The 19,214-nt window shown below is 37.8% G+C and overlaps 1 protein-coding gene across 1 annotated transcript in view; it reads left to right on the top strand.

The window, feature by feature from the left end:
- Nucleotides 1–19,011, top strand: part of LOC106087975 (protein-tyrosine sulfotransferase) — a 100,322-nt gene extending 81,311 nt beyond the window's left edge. Inside the window, exons 6-7 of the mRNA XM_059367839.1 lie at nt 656–854; nt 11,571–19,011. Coding sequence (XP_059223822.1) covers nt 656–854; nt 11,571–12,101 — 730 coding nt within the window. The 3' untranslated portion in view covers nt 12,102–19,011. The remainder of the gene's footprint in view (nt 1–655; nt 855–11,570) is intronic.
- Nucleotides 19,012–19,214: the final 203 nt, after the last annotated feature.

Raw genomic sequence — 19,214 nt, 5'->3', positions numbered from 1 at the left:
AGTAAGTTAGCACAGGCAAATATTTCAATAGTGCTTGGGGTAGAAGCACTTGAGGTGGATACTTAGCTATGCATAATTGTGCGTAGCAATGTGACTTAAAGTCTCCATATTAATTTCTATACAGAGCAATTACAACGTTCGGCACATTTTTTTTGTTTTTGTGCGAAGTGTATGTCCTTTGCCAAAAGGCAGCGCTATTCATCCCACTATGGCCATGGCCATGTCGTCGCTAGCTTGCGTTGGTTCGTGGGCTTTTAAGTCATCTTGCATTTGGTGCTGCGAACCTTTCAGTATTTTAATATCATTAACTAACTTCTGCCATAATTTACAATTATGACTCTCGGCACGGGTTGCGAGTGTGCTCTTGATGGCCAAGGACAAGAAGCAGAAACAGAAATAGAAGAAAAAGTTCAAATCGACGAGTGCCGAGCCGAACCAGACTAGCCCGGCGAGATAGGTCTCTGTTGGCGGTTGTGGTTGTGTCTGTGTTTGCGCTTGGCGAAACTGAAATGTTACAGGTACGGGCCACCAATTCATGGTGTCTCCAAGCGAAATGGCTAACGAAGCAATTAACTTTTTGTCTCCTATTTTTCACCTGTTTTTTATTGTTGTTATATGTTTGTATGTGTGTGTGTTTTTTTTTTCTCTCTTGCAGAGTGGAACGTTCATCGGACCAGGTGATTAAACCTGTAAACTTAGAAGCTCTGTCTAAGTGGGTGGGCAATATACCCGAAGATGTGGTGCGCGATATGGCCGACATTGCGCCCATGCTGTCGGTGCTGGGCTATGATCCCTTTGCCAATCCGCCGGATTACGGTAAGCCAGACGCCTGGGTGGAAGACAATACATCGAAGGTACGTGTGCGTGTGTGTGCGAGTGGCTTTTACAATAAATCTAATTCTTGTTGTTGTTTTTTTCTGCTCATTCGTTCGTTCGTTCGTTCTTTCGTTGGTTCATTTGTTGGTTTCTTGATTTGTTTTGTTGTTGTGCGCTTGTTTTGTGATTTGCTCCATTTAGTTTGGTTCACTTTGTTGTATGTGTGTTCAATTACTGAGTTCGGTCCGTGTGTTCTCCCGAAATCCCCATTGTGTTGTGCTTGACGCCCTCGCCTCGCCCTCTCCTAGCCCCCCCCATAATCCTTGCGATTGGTCCTTTATGAATGTTGCTTCCTTTTGTTTGTTCTACGTGTTGTGCCATTCAGCCATCCATTTCTTTTATTTTCATATTATGTTCCATTATGTTTCATTTAATTTCAACTTTCCTTTTCTTTTGCATTGTTTCTTGTTTGTCTGCTTCCTCTTCTTCTTCGTCTCCCCTGACTGTTGAGGAACGAAGGAAAAAGTTTTTCCCAACAAATGTTGACATTGTGTTGTGTTGGCGGCGCTTTTGTTGCAGCTACTTCTGCTGCTGTGCCTCAGTGATGTTCAACCTAACGACATTATGTAGTTTAAAGTAATCTCCCATGTTCATTTCTCTTCCGCGGTTGTGCTCCTTTGCTTTTCCATGAGTTTTGGGTTTTCCTCTCGGACGCCCGGGCGGGTGGCGAATATTGGTGAAAGTGCAGTCCAACTTCTGCTGCGTTACTGGTACGAGGGAATATGATAGTCAATTGAGTTTTGTTGATGTTGCCTTTCAGTGTTCTAATGACTTTTGAAATGTTCAAATTTATGAACGTGCCCCCCCGCTCTCCCGTCATATTTTCGTTTGGTTTCTTTGTCTATAGATCCCAGCATGACATAAAATAATCATGACGTGGGATATTTGAGACAGACAATGTGAAAACAGAATAAAATATTTCGGTTTTTGTGTGCGCACCATTGAGGGGGACAAAGCTCAAGCGCAGTGTTATTTTTAGTAATTATGGGCATAACTAACTACCTTCTTATGCAAAATTTTAGGCCAGTTGTATAAAAATGAAACGGTATTTGTAGCATATAGACCTGTATTGCGATTTTGTAGGTTATAATGAAAATTGTTTGGTTAAATTTTCGACAAAAAGAAAATCGTGTGCACTAACGATTATGCTATTCTCTAATTTCTCGTCATCACAAATCGTTATCTTTTGTTTTTCTATGACAACTCCACTCAAAAAAGCGAAAATCACAAAGAGGATGCTATAAAATATGTGAACAATTGTTTTAATCGCATGGAGGAAAAGTGTTATCAATACCAATTTATTCAAATAAAACTTTTTGTTCATGTTTTTATACCCAACACCATTATCGTGGTACAGGGTATTATAACTTAGTGCATTTGCTTGTAACACCCAAAAGGAAGAGAGATAGACCCATTGATAAGTATACCGATAGACTCAGAATCACTTTCTGATTGGATTTAGCTATGCCGTCTGTCTGTCTGTCCTTCCGTCCGTCTGTCCATGTTTGTGTACAAAGTACAGGTCGCAGTTTTCATCCGATCGTCTTCAAATTTGATATGGGCATGTTTTTCGGTCTAGAGACGAAGCCCATTGATATTGGAAAAAATCGGTTCAGATTTGGTAAAGCTCTCATATATATATTCGTCCGATTTGCAGTAATACTGCAATAAAATGGTCGTTTGTTAACCGATTCTCCCGAAATTTGGCAGGAAGGATTTTCTTATGACTCTCGACATTACCGGTGAATTTCATAGAAATCGGTTCAGATTTGGATATAGCTGCCATATATATGTTCGTCCGATTTGCAGTAATAATGCAATAAAATGTTTATTTGTTAACCGATTCTCTTGAAATTTGTTAGGAAGCATTTTCTTAAGACTCCGATATTACTGACAAATTTCATAGAAATCGGCTTAGATTTAGATATAGCTGTCATACATGTATATCGCCAGATTTTCACCCCAAGAGCCGCTGCAAGCGCATTATTTTACCAATCTTGCCAACATTTTGCACTACGCTGCACCTCGACGACTACCACATTTTCTGAGAAGTTTCCTTGAAATCGGTTAAGAATTAGATATACCTCCCATATGTTCGTCAGATTTTGGTTAGTTATTACAGTTTGAACATATTTGACCGCCGAGGTCCATCAAAATCGGTTCAGAATGGGATATAGCTCCCACATTGTAATTATAGGGTAGGTGGAGGCCATTATACAGTCGGCACTGCCCGACTTTTGCCTTTCCTTACTGGTTTTATATTATGAAAATCAAGTATGATTGATACTGATACTGAATAGCATATCGTTAACTTTTCTGTTATCGCTTTTTAACTAAACAATTTTCGTGAAAACTGTTTAGAAATCTCTACTGCTGATCCACAAATCTTCTTCTCTATATAAAAAATGTAGACGCAATTAACTGGATGGCTGACTGATTGATTATTGCCCTGCTCATACGTGTAGGTACTCAGACGTACTAAATAGTAGCGTGAACGGAAAGGGCTAGAATAATGAAATTTGACTCAAAATAAACAGCGTCTCAAAATAAAAAAAAAAGTTTCAAATATCGTACCAGAAGTGAACTGTAGTTGGCTCCATTTGTTGCTATTTTTAACGAATTGATATAGAGCTCTCAAATTTGGCATCCAAATACATCTAGGATATATAAATATATTGGATGACTAGATAGTGTTTTTGTTCGAAATTCGTACATTTTAGTGCAAAAAAAAAAATACAAAATAGTTAAAAATTTGCTAAAAATGATATGCGGTAACAAATACTTTAAGTACTATAACAGGTAATAGTACCTGTGCTTTCTTTGCGGATTCAGCTAAATCTCTGAAATTAGGCAAGCAGGGTGACATAATGGTTTTTCAAAATTTTGGTACCAAAAAGTGCAAATGCAAATTTTACCCATGAACATTCTACTAAGGAACAGGGGCGAACTTTTCACATATCAATGAGTGCAGTCCGATTCAAATTTAAGCTTAATGATAAGGGGCCTCCTTTTTAAAGCCCGAAGTCCGAACGGCGTGCCGCAGTGCGACACCTCTTTGGAGAGAAGTTTTACATGGCATAGTACCTCACAAATGCTGCCAGCATTAGGAGAAAAAAAAAACCACCGCTGAAAATATTTTTGGATGGTCTCGCCAGGATTCGAACCCAGGCGTTCAGCGTCATAGGCGGACATGCTAACTTCTACGCTACGGTGGCCTCCTACAAAGTACAAAGTAGTACGAATTAAGTGTGTATCGCACTTGGCGAATGAATTGAAAACCTCCAAATTTGGCATCAATGATTGATGTTTCGAAATAATTGGTGTTGAAAGAAAAATTTGAAAATAAGTAGTGAAAACGGTAGAAAATTTTTAATTTGTGCCACAATTAATACCCTTTTGTACTTTCTTTATAATTTGAGCTAGAGCTCTGAAATTCGCCAATATATGTAGTTGGAAATTTGTACATGTTGATACCAACAAGTGTAAAATAGTACGAAATAGCTAATTATACGCTCCACCATAGGATGGGGGTATACTAATTTCGTCATTCCGTTTATAACACCTCGAAATATGCATTTAACCCCATGAAGTATTTACATTCTTCAGCGTTTCGAGATTCTAAGTCGATCTAGTCATGTCCGTCCGTCTGTCGAAAGCATGCTTATATTCGAAGGAGTAAAGCTAGGCGCTTGAAATTTTGCACAAATACTTTGTATTACTGTAGGTCGGTTGGGATTGTAAATGGGCCGAATCGGTCCATGTTTTGATATAGCTGCCATATAAACCGATCTTGGGTCTTGACTTCTTGAGCTTCAAGAGGGCGCAACTCTTATTTGATTTGACTAAAATTTGACTCGTGGTGTTCTAGTATGACTTCCGACAACTGTGTCGGGTATGGTCGAAATCGGTTGATAACCTGATATAGCTGCCATGTGAACGGACCTTGGGTCTTGACTTCTTGAGCTTCTAGAGGGCGCAATTTTTATCCGATTTGGCACGTGGTGTTTTGGTATGACTTCCTACAACTGGTATAGTCTAAATCAGTCCATAACGTGATATAGCCGCCATATAACCAGATCTCCCGATTAGACTTAGACTAGACTAGAGGCCGAAATTCTTATCCGATTTGACTGAAATTTTGCTCGTGGTGTTTTAGTATCACTTCCGACAACTGTGCCTTTGCGTCCACTGTGTTATACCATTGGACTATAAAGTGAGTATGTGAAGAACTGTCACTTTTATATATTTCCAACCCACATATTGATAAATTATACACCACGGACTCCTTTGAAGCATTTTTGGAATTACACCCAAATTAGTGTAGGATATGAAAAGGTTGGCTTTGCCCGATTTTAGACCGCACTTACTTCTCTTTTGCGTACTTAATTTTTTGTACCATTTTGTGAAAACCTATTTAGAATGTGGCGATGCACAAACAGCCAATTAAATAAATGAAAATTGTGTTTTCATGCTTTCGATTAACTAACTCAGAAGTTAATTAACACCCAAAGTAGTGTTTATTGCATCTGCCATAACACCAAACGTGCTCTGCATAAAAAAAAACAAATTGGATCAGCCGTGACCAATTCTTCTTATCCACCTGGTCACTTCATTTATAAATCTAAATTCTGCGATGAAGCAAATTTAATTTTAATTCTCATTCGAAAGTCAATAATTGTTGGCAAAATAGCATTCATTAAATTCTTAAAAAAAATACGTTAATCTAGTAAAAGCAAAAAAAAAAAAAAATCTGATAAACTACATAAAAAGTCCATATCAATGATGTTTTCAAACCTGCACTGAAAGGGAAAAATAGTTGGCCTCAAATTTTAGTTGTTTTCTTATTTGAAGGATTATAGCAATGAAAACGAGCCAAAGAACCAAAACTTTAAAACAAAGATGATATCTTTAAATTTAATTTCCTATTTACTAACTGACATGACCACCCGTTTCAAATTTTGATTGCTAATTGATTTTTATTTTACTTCATAGATGACTGTCCAACTATTACGTTTTGAAAAATTCTTTTTTTAAACTAAGCATCTTAACCAAAAAAAGTTAAAAATTTAAAGACGCTACTATTTGTAAAGCTATTTTGCGTCTCTAACTGGGGTTAACTTTTGTTTTGTCCCAAGGTCAATTTCCTAACTCTCAACGATATTTTGACCTTTATTTTAGATTTTTTGTCTTTAATAACAAGACGCAAAGTTAAGGATTTATTTACCTAGCAAAAACTCTTCTTAATATGAAGGAAAATATGTTTCACCAAATGGATTGTTTCCTTAAAACGTTGGAAAGTTGATCATCTTTAAACTAAAATGCCTGATCTTTGGATCGAATCATTAAATAGGAGCACAAAATTTGTCAGTGTATTAAAGTATGTTTGATAAATGTTCCCAATGAACTCTTTCCTCAGACTATAGCACCATCCGAGTATGAGTGAAAATGTCTTCATTCAGCAATCTGATCATTATATCGTTTAATGTGCCTTTAGCTTTTATCACAATCATATGTCAGGCATTTTAAGGACTTATACGGGCATAATATGTTAATGATGATACCTTTTGCTTTTTGTTGAAAGTTATGCCCCTTTGTTGTCATTAAGGAGATCGAGTGGTTAATAAGCAATTATTCCTTGCGTAATGCTCAAATTGAGTTAACATTCATGCGCCGTTGGCCAATAAACACGCACTCCCCTGCCTTTGTCTGATGCTTTCACATTTTCCGACAAAGGACTTGTAGCCAGGATGGCAGCCCCTCGTGACCTGTTAACTCAATGTGTTAATACACAATTAAGCATTGTAATAAAAATACATAATTTTAATTAATACAAACAAATACCATTAAGAGCGGCGGTTAGGCGGTGGGTGGGCAATATTAAATCAATAATGTCTGCGGGTTGTTTTTATGTTGCTGCGGCTGCCTCCACGGCCTCTTCTGGTGCCACCGCTGTTAAATGGTTGGGTGCCATTTGCTCCTGTATCGCCGCACTGTGGTTGATTGTGGTTTTGGCTGTGCGTTGGTGTTTATGGCGGATTCACAAATTAAATCATCCCCCTCCCTAGCTTTAATGCCCCCAACACTCCTTGGCAATCTAATATGTAGGCTTAGATTCCCCCTTTCTAGGCTCTTCTACACAAAAGGCACACACACATCTACATCCTCGCATAGGCATATAGGTGTTTCCCCGGCGTTGTAATTGGCCAATCAATAAAACAAAATAAACACTTCTAGCCCCAGTTCTATGAGCTGTGACGTAGCATCAGCATCGTCACCACTACAACAATACGCAATTTGTATTTAAATAAATTATGGTAAATGCCTATTTGTTTAACTCGCATGTGTGGCGTAAAAGCGATTATTATGAGGATTCAAAAAAGGAGAAAAAAAAAAATAGAAAAATTGAAAATTGATTCCAGTCACACAGAACTACGCTGCCCAAATGATAAATGAAATTGAATAGAAGCCTATTATATTAAATTATGCTACACTGTTCATTATGGACTGTTGTTAAATTGGTATAAGGTGTGCTATTTTTTTTTTTTTTGCGGTCGGAAGTGTAATAATCACAGAGCATAATAGTTCATACGTAGTGATATTTTTATACCCACCAACGAAGGATGGAGGTATATTCATTTTGTCATTCCGTTTGCAACACATCGAAATATCCATTTCCGACCCTATAAAGTACATATATTCTTGTTCAGCGTAAAAATCTAAGACGATCTAGCCATGTTCGTACGTCTGTCTGTCCGTCTGTCTGTTGAAATCATGCTACAGTCTTTCAAAATAGAGATATTGAGCTGAAATTTTGCACAGATTCTTTTTTTGTCCATTAGCAGGTTAAGTTCGAAGATGGATTATCGGACAATATCTTGATATAGCCCCCATATAGATCGATCCGCCGATTTGGGGTCTTAGGTCCATAAAAGCCACGTTTATTGTCCGATTTTGCTGAAATTTGGGACAGTGACATCCTTCTTCAATTTGGCCCAGATCGGCCAAGATTTGGATATAGCAGCCATATAGACCGATCCGCCGATTTTGGGTCTCAGGCCCATAAAAGCCACATTTATTATCCGATTTTGCTGAAATTTTTGACAGTGTGTTAGTTGTGTTAGGCAACTGGACATCTTTCTTCAATTTGGCCCAGATCGGTCCCGATTTGGATAAAGCTGCCAAATAGACCGATCTCTCGATTTAAGGTCTTGCGCCCATAAAAGGCGCATTTATTGTCCGATTTCGCCGAAATTTGGGAAAGTGAGTTAAGTTAAGCCCCTCGACATACTTTCGATATATGGCACAGATCGGTGCAGATTTGCATATAGCTGCCATATAGACCGATCTCTCGATTTAAAGTTTTGGGCCCATAAAAGGCGCATTTATTGTCCGATGTCGACAATATTTGGAACAGTGAGTTCTGTTAGGACCTTCGAAATTTTTCTTAAACTTGGCTCAAATCGGTCCAGATTTGAATATAGCTGCCGATCTCTCGATTTAAGGTTTTGGGACCGTAAAAGGCGCTTTGATTGTCCGATATCGCCGAAATTTTGAACAGTGAGTTAAATTAAGCCCTTCGATATTCTTCTTGAATTTGGCTCAGATCGGTCCAGATTTGGATATAGCTGCCATGTAGTCCGATCTTCGATTTAAGGTTTTGGGGCCATAAAAGGCGCATTTATTTTCCGATTTCGCCAAAATTTAGGAAAGTGAGTTGTGGAGGCCACCGTAGCGCTAGAGGTTAGCATGTCCGCCTATGACGCTGAACGCCTGGGTTCGAATCCTGGCGAGAATATCCGGAAAAAAAGTTCGGCGTTGGTTTTCCCCTCCTAATGCTGGCAACATTTGTGAGGTACTATGCCATGTAAAACTTCTCTCCAAAGAGGTATCGCACTGCGGCACGCCGTTCGGACTCGGCTAAAAAAAGGAGGACCCTTATCATTGAACTTAAACTTGAATCGGATTGCACTCATTGATATGTGAGAAGTTTGCTCCTGTTCCTTAGTGGAATGTTCATGGGCAAAATTTGTTTTTTGTTTTGTAGTCAAAACCAAACGAACATATATATGAAAGCTATATCCAAATCTGAGCCTTTTTCCAAAAGGCTTTGTTTCTAGGCCAAAAAATGTATGTGCCAATCGGACGATCGGATCAAAATTGTGACCTATGCTTTGCACACAAATTAACATGGACAGATAGACATAGCTAAGTCGAATTATAAAGTGATTCTGAGTCAATCGGTTTCAATGGGTCTAGCTCTCTTCCTTTTGGGTGTTACCAACAAATGCACAAAGTTTCCATACCCTATATTATAGTAGTGGTATGGATTAAATACATAAACACTTCTTCATCTGCATAGTAAATACTACCGGCAAGCAATTAAAGAACCTTGTTTCCACTCTTAATTTTTTTTAGTAGACTTAATACAGCGTTTCATGTGCGGCTGGAGGGACGTTTTGCTAGATATTGTCAAAAAGCGGAGCTGACCATATCGAAAATCTTCGAAGCGTAAAACTTTTGGTAATATGTGCGGTGATGGTATGCAAAGCGGACGTCGTGCTATCCAATTTCAGAAATCCATTCTAATGCACAGCAGTTGAAAATTCTCCAATGGGGCTTGGGAGAAGTAGTCCCTTCAGCGTTTAAGCTAACTACAGTCGGTCGGTACTTTTCTCCTCTACTAATCTTTTTATACCCTCCACCATAGGATGGGGGTGTACTAATTTCGTCATTCTGTGTTTAACTTCTTGAAATATTCGTTTTAGACCCCCTAATTTATACCTATTCTTGATCGTCATGACATTTTAAGTCGATCTAGCCATGTCCGTCCGTCGGTCTGTCGAAAGCACGCTAACTTTCAAAGGAGTAAAACTGGACGCTTGCAATTTTGCACAAATATTTCTTATTAGTGAAGGTTGGTTGGGATTGTAAATGGGCTATATCATTCCACATTTTGATATAGCTGCCATATAAACCGATCTGTAATCTTGACTTCTTGAGCCGTTAGAGAACACAATTCTTAACCGATTTGGCTGACATTTTGCATTAGGTGTTTTATTATGACTTCCAACAACTGTGCTCAAATCGGTCAATAACCTGATATAGCTGTCATATAAACCTACCTGGGGTCTTGACTTCTTCAGCCACTAGAGGGCGCAATTATTATCCGATTTGCCTGAAATTTTGCACGACGTGTTTTGTTATGACTTTCAACAACTGCGCTATGAATAGTTGAAAAGTATGGTATGTAGCTTTTATGCCTTCCTCTGACTCGGCAGCAATAAAAGCTTCACAGAAGATCCATGATGATGGGTATGCAAAGTTCAGCCGAACTTATTGCGTTTTTAGTTGTATATATACAGGGTATCACAAAGTGCTACCAATTCAAAACGGCCACATTTTTTTGTGTGAAAATATTTTTCTAGTCATTTAAAAGGCAAAAATGTGTGGAAGTAATTCAAATTTCAGAATCTTTTCACTTTGCCCTGTAGTGTAGTACATACAGCAGGAAACTGTAATGTACGCCAGATCAGATTTCTTTACAAACAAACATTTCTGCTGCTTTTACCAACAAAATTGTTTGAGTGTAACGAAGTTTAAATTTTTTCTGACACTAAAGAAGAAATATCGATGCACATGCCACTATTGTCGGATTTTTTTAAGAACAGTTACTCTATCGAATCGGTTGGGCGTTTCGATATAAATAGCGTTGGTACTGCATTCATCATCTTCGTGAACTTTTTAGATATTTCTGAGTCATCTACGTGAAGTTTTTTGGAGTTTTTATATTGACACCAGGAGATGCGTATGAATATTTTATATCTTAAATTTCAGAAAATTCTACAATGGTCGTGAAACTTCAAGTGGTATGTTCCACTGCACTTTAATATTCGGCGAGATCGTTTTTTCTTCCCTGTCCATTATTACACATTTCAGCGTGGCTATAATAAACTGAAACCGTTTAAAACTTTTTTAAATTTAATTGCAAACAGCGAATTCAATAGCTGCTCTGAAACTCCCCAAAGCGAACAGCTGCAGATGCGAACATCATAAATGATTTAAATTAATTGAGGTAATGCATTTTACGCAAATGGAATTGTGGCGTGTAAATTGAGCGATAGTGTGTGTGTGTGTGTGTGAATATATGTATGTATGCATGTATTATTGACACATACGCAAATTATCCTTTGAGTGCTCGAATAGATAAATGGCGTTTCTTTAATTGGCCCAGTCATGGGTTGTTAAGTACGAGAACGAGATTCTGATGAAAGCCAGGGAGATGCCGAATGAAATGCCGCACACTCACACCAACACACGCATACGATAGAGGCCTTCTTTAATTTATTTATTATGTTTTTATTATTTCATTCCTTGCTGGTATGTATGTACATATGTAGTTTTATTATTTCTTATACATATACACATGTATGTATGTGCATTCATATGTGGGGAATTTGTGTTGTTGCTTTATATCGATGTACATATATAAATGCGCCAATGTTTGTAGCCGCACTTCTCGTCGCTCCAATGTCGAATTTAATTTCATTAATGATTTTCTTATTCTTTTATGTATTTCTGAAATCAATTTTTTCCCCCGATTGGCATGGACATGGATGCAAAATGATGAACGAACGTTCACACACACATACTCAAACTCACATAATAAATGACGAAAATCCTCATCAATTGCACAGCTAAAAGCCAATCGAAGGCTATGGGAAAATAAAGCAAAGGAAGTGTTGAAAATGTCACCCCATCAGCTGCAGAATGCCAATGCCGAAGAGGAAGAGGATAATATCAATGAGACATTCGCTCCAGGAATTTCCAACATAATCAGCAGTAATAACAATAACATGAACAGCAACAACAACAACAACAACTATCAATTCAAGCATAACAATAAGGACAAGAATAACCATAATGAGGAGGAGGATGACGATGGAACATCCATGCAACAGCAACAACAGCAACACCACCAACCTAAACAGCAACAACAAGGACAAATGCAATTGCAACGCCATCAACGTCACTCCATGGATCGTCACAATAACATGATGCGTTACGCCGAAGAAGAAGAAGAGGAAGCAGAGGAAACCGACAGCAACAATGTGTTACACCAACAGCAACAACAGAACGAGCTAGGAGCCCCGAACAGCGCGAAACGTCGAAAGGAAACTTTGAATGCTGCCGCCACGATAAAACAGTTGAACAAAGAAAGCGTATAATAATAATAAATGCATTCACAAATGCAGATGACAGAAGAGCGAGCAGCATTCAAGTTGTCATAATGCTTGGAAGAGCATGTGATGATGATAAGAAGACACTACGACTTTCACCACCACAAACTAAAACTACCAACTCAGCCACCACCGCCGATGTCGATGCCACCACCAATTTCAACAACCACCAAACCCTTTAGACCTTCTACCGATATGTTTAATGAAGCGAACCATCCATCGATCGTTGAGTAGAACAGAAAGCCCTCATCACCATCATCATTAAGAACATCATCATAATCCAACCTACCTGGCCAACTTTTGTTCTAACGAATGATGGTAAGGCGAGTGAGTGTGTATTTGCCTAGACAAATGCATTTACTTACGCAACCCCTCCCCCACCAACAGACATGTACAAGAACGAATGAACATTCGCAACGATGTCGAGATGACAACACAAAGTGTTTCATTGTTGTAAAATTTTCCACATCAGATACTAACTAGAATAATGCCGGAAATGCAATAGGGAAACGGATGTTGTATCTACCATGTGGGAGAGATGTAAGTGATGGAAACAAGCTTTAGGTGGGGGGAGGGGTAGTATATCTATTGCAATGATTAAACAATCCACATTTATTGTGCTCGATACGTGATTTCACAAACACACTAACACATACTATGTTACATTACACAATGATACATACACGCACATGTACATTGGGGTTACCCATTTTTTGAAAAGCTTTTCCGGTCGCTGCCGGGACATTTGAATTGGCTCACTTCCACGAAAAGCACTTTCCCAAACTTCAGAGCGTTGAAAATTAGTTCTTTGTAAAGTCAAAGATGTATTCGCTTCATTTTGCGTTTTCGCCTAACATGGTGATAGAAAAGTCCATTTTTATACCCACCACCGTAGGATTATTCCATTTGCAAAACATCGAAATATCAATTTCCGACCCTACAAAGTATATATATTTCGGATCATCGTAAAATTCAAAGACGATTTAACGACGTCCATGTGTCTGTCCGTTCGTCTGTTGTAATCATTGTACAGCCTCCACAAATTGAGATATTGAGCTAAAATTTGGCACAGATACGTCTTTTTGATGCACGATGGTTAAGTTCTTGAACGGGTCAAAGCGGACCATCTTTGTATATAGCTGCTATATAGACCGATTTTCCGATAAAGGGTCTAATGCCCATAAAAACTTTATCCGATTTTGCTGAAATTTGAAACAGTGAGTAGGTTAAGACCTTCCAACATCCGACCTAAATATGGTTCTGATCGGACTATATTTTGATATAGCTGCCATATAGACCGATCTGCCGATAAGGGGGTCTGAAGCTCATAAAAGCTTTATTTATTACCCGATTTCGCTGAAATTTTAAACAGTGAGTTTTTCACGGTACCCGACCTTAACATGGTACAGATCGGTTTATAATTGGACATATCTGCCAAAAAGACCAATATTTTGTTCTACAAAATTGAATAGTGACTTATATTTATTAGACCACTCAACGTCCGTGCCGAATTTGGGTGCTCAAGTTATCCAATTTTCACCGGATTGTGATGATATGGGGTTTACTTATATACCCGAGGTGGTGGGTATCCAAAGTTCGGCCCGGCCGAACTTAATGCCTTTTTACTTGTTTAAATTAGAGATATATCTTTTAGTAATTTCAAATTTATTGCCAAGTCTTGAACGAGATATTGAGCAAAATTTTCAGAAACCTATTGGTAGGCCCTCAAAGTTGATGTGACTAACTTTGAGGCTGCAAAAATTGTGCTGGGGCTGTAAAAGACCCTTTGGGCACCGAGTTTTAGTTTTTTTCTTAAACATTGTCAAAAATCTCCACTAAAAACATATTGTTGTTGCTAGATATTCAACCAACAAATCTAGTATACCCATCGCCATACTGGGTGGAGTGTATATTCAATTTGTCATTCCGTTTGCAAAACATCAAAATATCGATTGCCCAACCTACGGAGTATATTTTATTGGTGTTGATGACTTAACGATGTCTATCTTTTACATCTATTGATTTGAGCAATACAAAAGATTATTGACATTGGTAGAGGATCTCCAAATACGGTTGTCACCTTATATTTGAGTCTTTTAACCTCTGTAATCTTAGGGAGGATATAACCCAATTCTACATGATTGCATGATTTTACATTACATTTGTTAATGATTCGATTTTGCTGGAATATGCAACTAATAAGCAGACGCTGATTCATGTACTCCTTTTAAATTTTCATGGAAAGTTGATGAACTAAGACACAATATTGTGGAAAACTATCAACACATTTTTCATTTGTTTCCATCACTACAAGCTGAATTATCTCCAATTCATTATTCCTTGAATAATCCATCTTGCTGTTGCTGTTAGTGTATTTCTCTTCTTTTTGTTTGTCTCAAAAAGTGACTACCCCAATGTATGTGTATCGCTATGTTCATATAAAGCCATGTACTAGAACAATACGAGTACGTATCGTACGCATCCACCATGTGCACATTGATCACATCTACTTCTACTACAACTCCTGTTTGGCTGCGAAAGTGGCAATTTAAATAAATCGATAAAGCTGATATAGAACAGAAACCAAACCAAACCAAATAAAATAAAATATATTAAACCATTGAAACAATAAAAGACAAAGTAAAAAACCTAAACAATTTCACCCACCCAAATTCGCATACACACACATACACAGAAAAGCTCTTACAACACACATTTACTCGACATATGCGTGAATATGACAGTTGATGTCGTTAACATTTTATTTAATTTGCCTACTGGGTGTTTTGTACTGTTTTACCTACAAATATGTGGGCCCATCGACCGACAGGCCGAGAGACACACAAGCATATGCCCTGTATATGTTTGAGTGTATGTATGTATGTGTGCGTACTAAGCTAGGATCTTTTATTGTGCTTAATAAGCTAAAAACATATAAAGAGCATAAATTCGATAATGTGCAGAGGGCCATATTTTATCAATTTAAATTCCACAAAATTGAGTGCTTAACGTTAATTCCTCAAGGTATTCAATTTGCATTAGAATAAAGGGAGCATAATATAAATTGCTGTAATAAAGTTTTATTTTTAGATTTAACTTTTAAATGGTACCCACAATGAAGGAGTCTAAAGTTAAGTAAAAATGCAAATTTTGCCCATGAACATTCCACTAAGGAACAGGGGCGAACTTTTCACATATCAATGAGTGCAGTTCGATTCAAGTTTAAGCTCAGTGATAAGGGACATCCTTTGTATAGCCGAGTCCGAACGGAGTGCCGCAGTGCGACACCTCTTTGGAGAGAAGTTTTACATGGCATAGTACCTCACAAATGTTGCCAGCATTGTGAGTGAAAAACCACCGCTGAAAATTTTTCTGATGGTCTCGCCAGGAATCGAACCCAGGCGTTCAGCGTCATAGGCGGATATGCTTACCTCTGCGCTACGGTGGCCTCCAAAGTAAGTTAAGTATCTATCCAAAATACCTACCCAATAATTGTTAAGGTGTGTAATTTCAATGAGTATAACAGCTGGCCAAGATTATCTTCTAGCTGATCACTGCAATTGAACTATTTCATTGCTGCCGAAAAAATTACAATCACCAATGACTATTCCTGGCGAGAAGACCATAAAACATTTTCTGCGATGGTTATCGCCTTCTAATACTCTCAAAATTTGTGAGTTACCTTGCCATGTAAAAACTTCTCTCTCAAGAGGTGTGGCACTGTGCCACGGCATTCGGACTCGGCTGTGAAATAGAGGCACCTTGTCATTGATCTCAAACTTGAATCGATCAGTACTCATTGATATGTGAGAAGTTTGCCTCTGTTCTTAATGGAAGGGGTTATTCCCTTTTAATACTGTCAAAGTTTGTGAGTTACTTTGCCATGTAAAAGCTTCTCCCCTTAATGGAATGTTCATGGGTAAATTTGCCTTAAATAACAAAAGGACATCGTTTTGTTTTTTTTGGGTTTTTGCCAATGCTGAGCACCAGAAAGCAAATCTAATACTAAGTGGTAGGAAGACGGATCGGCATGGATTTCGGCATTATTATGGGACCGCATTTATGCAGAATGGTTGCAGCGATTGCGTGCGTATATGGATTGCGTGCGTATATGTAGTAGAAGACGAGACGTTGAAGCTTTTCCTATGCCATTGCTCGGCTTTCGGGGCTTATAAAATACCGACACTTAAATGTTGATATGATATCAGACTTGAACTGACTTAGCATCATTCGATTAAAAGAAGGTTAAGGATAATGTGAGTAGCATTCAGCGTTCAACAATCCTAATACTGGCTTGTAAACCTAACCTAACCTAGCCGAACATCAGTCTGAAACAGAAATTGGCAGGCCATTTTAAAATCCTAAATACTTTGTGTCGAAACTTGCGCCTTTCGTTAGACAACGAGCGAAAAAATTGAGGATCCATAGGCGCGAGGTCTCTAATTGTTATTGTAACCACATTTTCATGTGGAGGTGGCGATCCTCTGCAATCTCGTTTCGGTCCAAAGGACCGATCGCCTCGGGAACAGGGTGGCCATTGGTTATTTAAACGCGCCAATAACTCGCCTTGTCATATCGAGCATCATAGGCACTCAGCATTTGTACAAGAGCCGGTGCCGCTCGACCTCTCACCGAGACTCTCCGCTCCGTATGGAGCATTCCACTATCCGCAACCTGTGGACGCTAGCTTACAGCTAAGCTTCTCGTGATAGCAATGAAAACCATACAAATCGGAACTCAATGTTCCGGCCTGTGTGATGCTCACAGCTATCCTGTGCCGGTTGAGGATACATAGGTCTCTAGTGTTTGGCTAAACAGCATTCCATTTGAGATTCTGGAGGGTGTAAGCACCGTTGCAAGCTAGAAGAAGGATTACCTGGTACCTTGTGTTGGGGTTTTTGTGCGCTTGCGTATGGACCTGTTGTAAGGGATACATTTCTGCTTTATATCCTCTTTTACTGTGCTGTATTGGTTTGACTACCGTTATTTTTGCATAAAGTTTTACTTTTTTTGTATACAGATTTTGCTTAGACCTTGGCATAGGAATCTGTTATATTGACACAGACAAACTACTTCTCGTCTCCGGTGACAATTTTGTGTATAAACCGTTGCTTATGCTCACCAGTGGGACAATATCCCGCTAAAATTTCCTTCCAAGTTTTTGAAGACTCTGAAGCCAGAGTTCGAATTCAGTCGAGGACCTTAAAAACAACGTCGACTAATCTTACTAAACACTTCATTAAATAATGTCGCTCTACAATTCGATAAACTAAATTTTGAATTTGGCGCATTGACATAAGGAAATTCAACTTTTTGTCTATGAGATTTTCGTGGGAAATTTTAAGTTTGTATTCATTTGGGCCGAATTATCGCTTTCTTTAAACCGTAAAATCTCCCAATTTTGAATTCTGCATTTCTTCATTGAACCAGAATTTTTGAAAGTCAAGAACGCGAACGTTTGAATCGATTATATATATATTTTTTTAATTTGACATGAAAATGTCTTTAGAAGTGGTATGACATTTAATGGGAGATAAAGTTTCGTCTGATACGAAAGCACTCTAGACCACGTGTGCGGTAATTTGGCCTCATCCAAGGGGAACTTGTTGAAAATCATAACATCCATGTCTGAATTTGGCAATGATTTTGGCGCTAAAGATCTCTTCGTATATTTCGCAGTTCTTAGAAGGGCAAAAGGGCTTTCGAGTGGTATGGTACACTTGTTTCAAATTTATGCAAAACATATTCAACTCGAAATATAAACTCAATGGAGTTCCCAGCCAACAAATATTGCACAGCATTTTTAAACAAATTGTTTCGAGACTTTCGAGACACAAACACAGTTGCGAATACAGTGTGTGGCATTTAAAAAGGGTCCATCAATATGTAGATTTTTCATTTATTTCATGCTCTTTCAATTTTACTACCCTGACACATTATCGAATCATTTTTCATTGAAAGGCTTCCGATAGTAATGAAAGTACGCAAAAGCCAGGGTTATTCATACTAAACTAAATAAATAAAAATAGATATATTTATATGCAGTTATATACAAGGGCGTGTTTGAAAATGCCGATATTTGTTTAAGTAAGATATCTTTTATTTCCATAGAATTTAATTCTAAGAGTAGCATAAGTTCTTTTTTATATTATTTTCGAAATGAGTTAAGAACCTCTCCTCCCTCCCCAAGTCCCTGTACAGAATGAAAAGTTAGTTAAATTAGTTAAGTTAGTTAGTCAGTCATTTGATTGTTTGTTTTGTACATATACCATAATAAAATAGTTATAAAAACAATATATATGGAACGTTTAGTTTAAGTTATTTGCGTTTTCCCTCCCCCTCCCTAGATATTGAAAAGCGTTGACTACTACAAAATTAAAACAAAATTAGAAGCAAAACAAAACAAAACAAAAAAAAACATTTGCAAAGCAAATATTAAAATACGAGCATAAATAAGTATAATGTAATAACCAACCTACCCATACCCATTTATACATAGAAAGGCATACTACTATTACTACTTCGACTACTACAACATACACCAATACCCACACAAACAAACAAAAAAAAAGAGAACGCCTACATGTATATGATAACACCTCTAATGAGCTTTTAATAATATTTTAATATTTATTTATAGTATGAAAAAAAAACAACAAAACAAAACAAAACATGTATACAAAATTGTTTTTAAACAAAACAAATACGAGTTCTTCTTCTGAATAATTGAGAGTGAAAAAGAAATACAACCAACAATTGTGTAAACACACGCCACACCTCCACCCTCTCCTCTGTACAGTGTATAGTTAGGTAAATTTATTTTACAAAATAATGTGACTGATTGTGTATAAATAAATAAATAAACACAGAATGAATAAAAAACAAACAAACAAACAAAAACCAACACGCATACAAAATAGTCGTCAACTATGGAAATGCATGTAAAATTAAACGCAAGTATGGGGGTAGAATGTTCAGTTCGGTAAAATAATGTCATAAACCAAGCTGCTTTGGCTATGTGGATTTGGATAATGCTTAATGGACTCGTTGGTATAAAATCGTGATGGATTTTGCTTTCGTAGCGAACATTTTCAAAAACAG

The sequence above is a fragment of the Stomoxys calcitrans genome, chromosome 4 (assembly GCF_963082655.1).
Source record: "Stomoxys calcitrans chromosome 4, idStoCalc2.1, whole genome shotgun sequence".
Lineage (NCBI taxonomy): Eukaryota > Metazoa > Arthropoda > Insecta > Diptera > Muscidae > Stomoxys > Stomoxys calcitrans.
The sequence above is the reverse complement of the archived record's forward strand: the minus strand, read 5'-3'. Positions and strand labels throughout refer to the sequence as shown.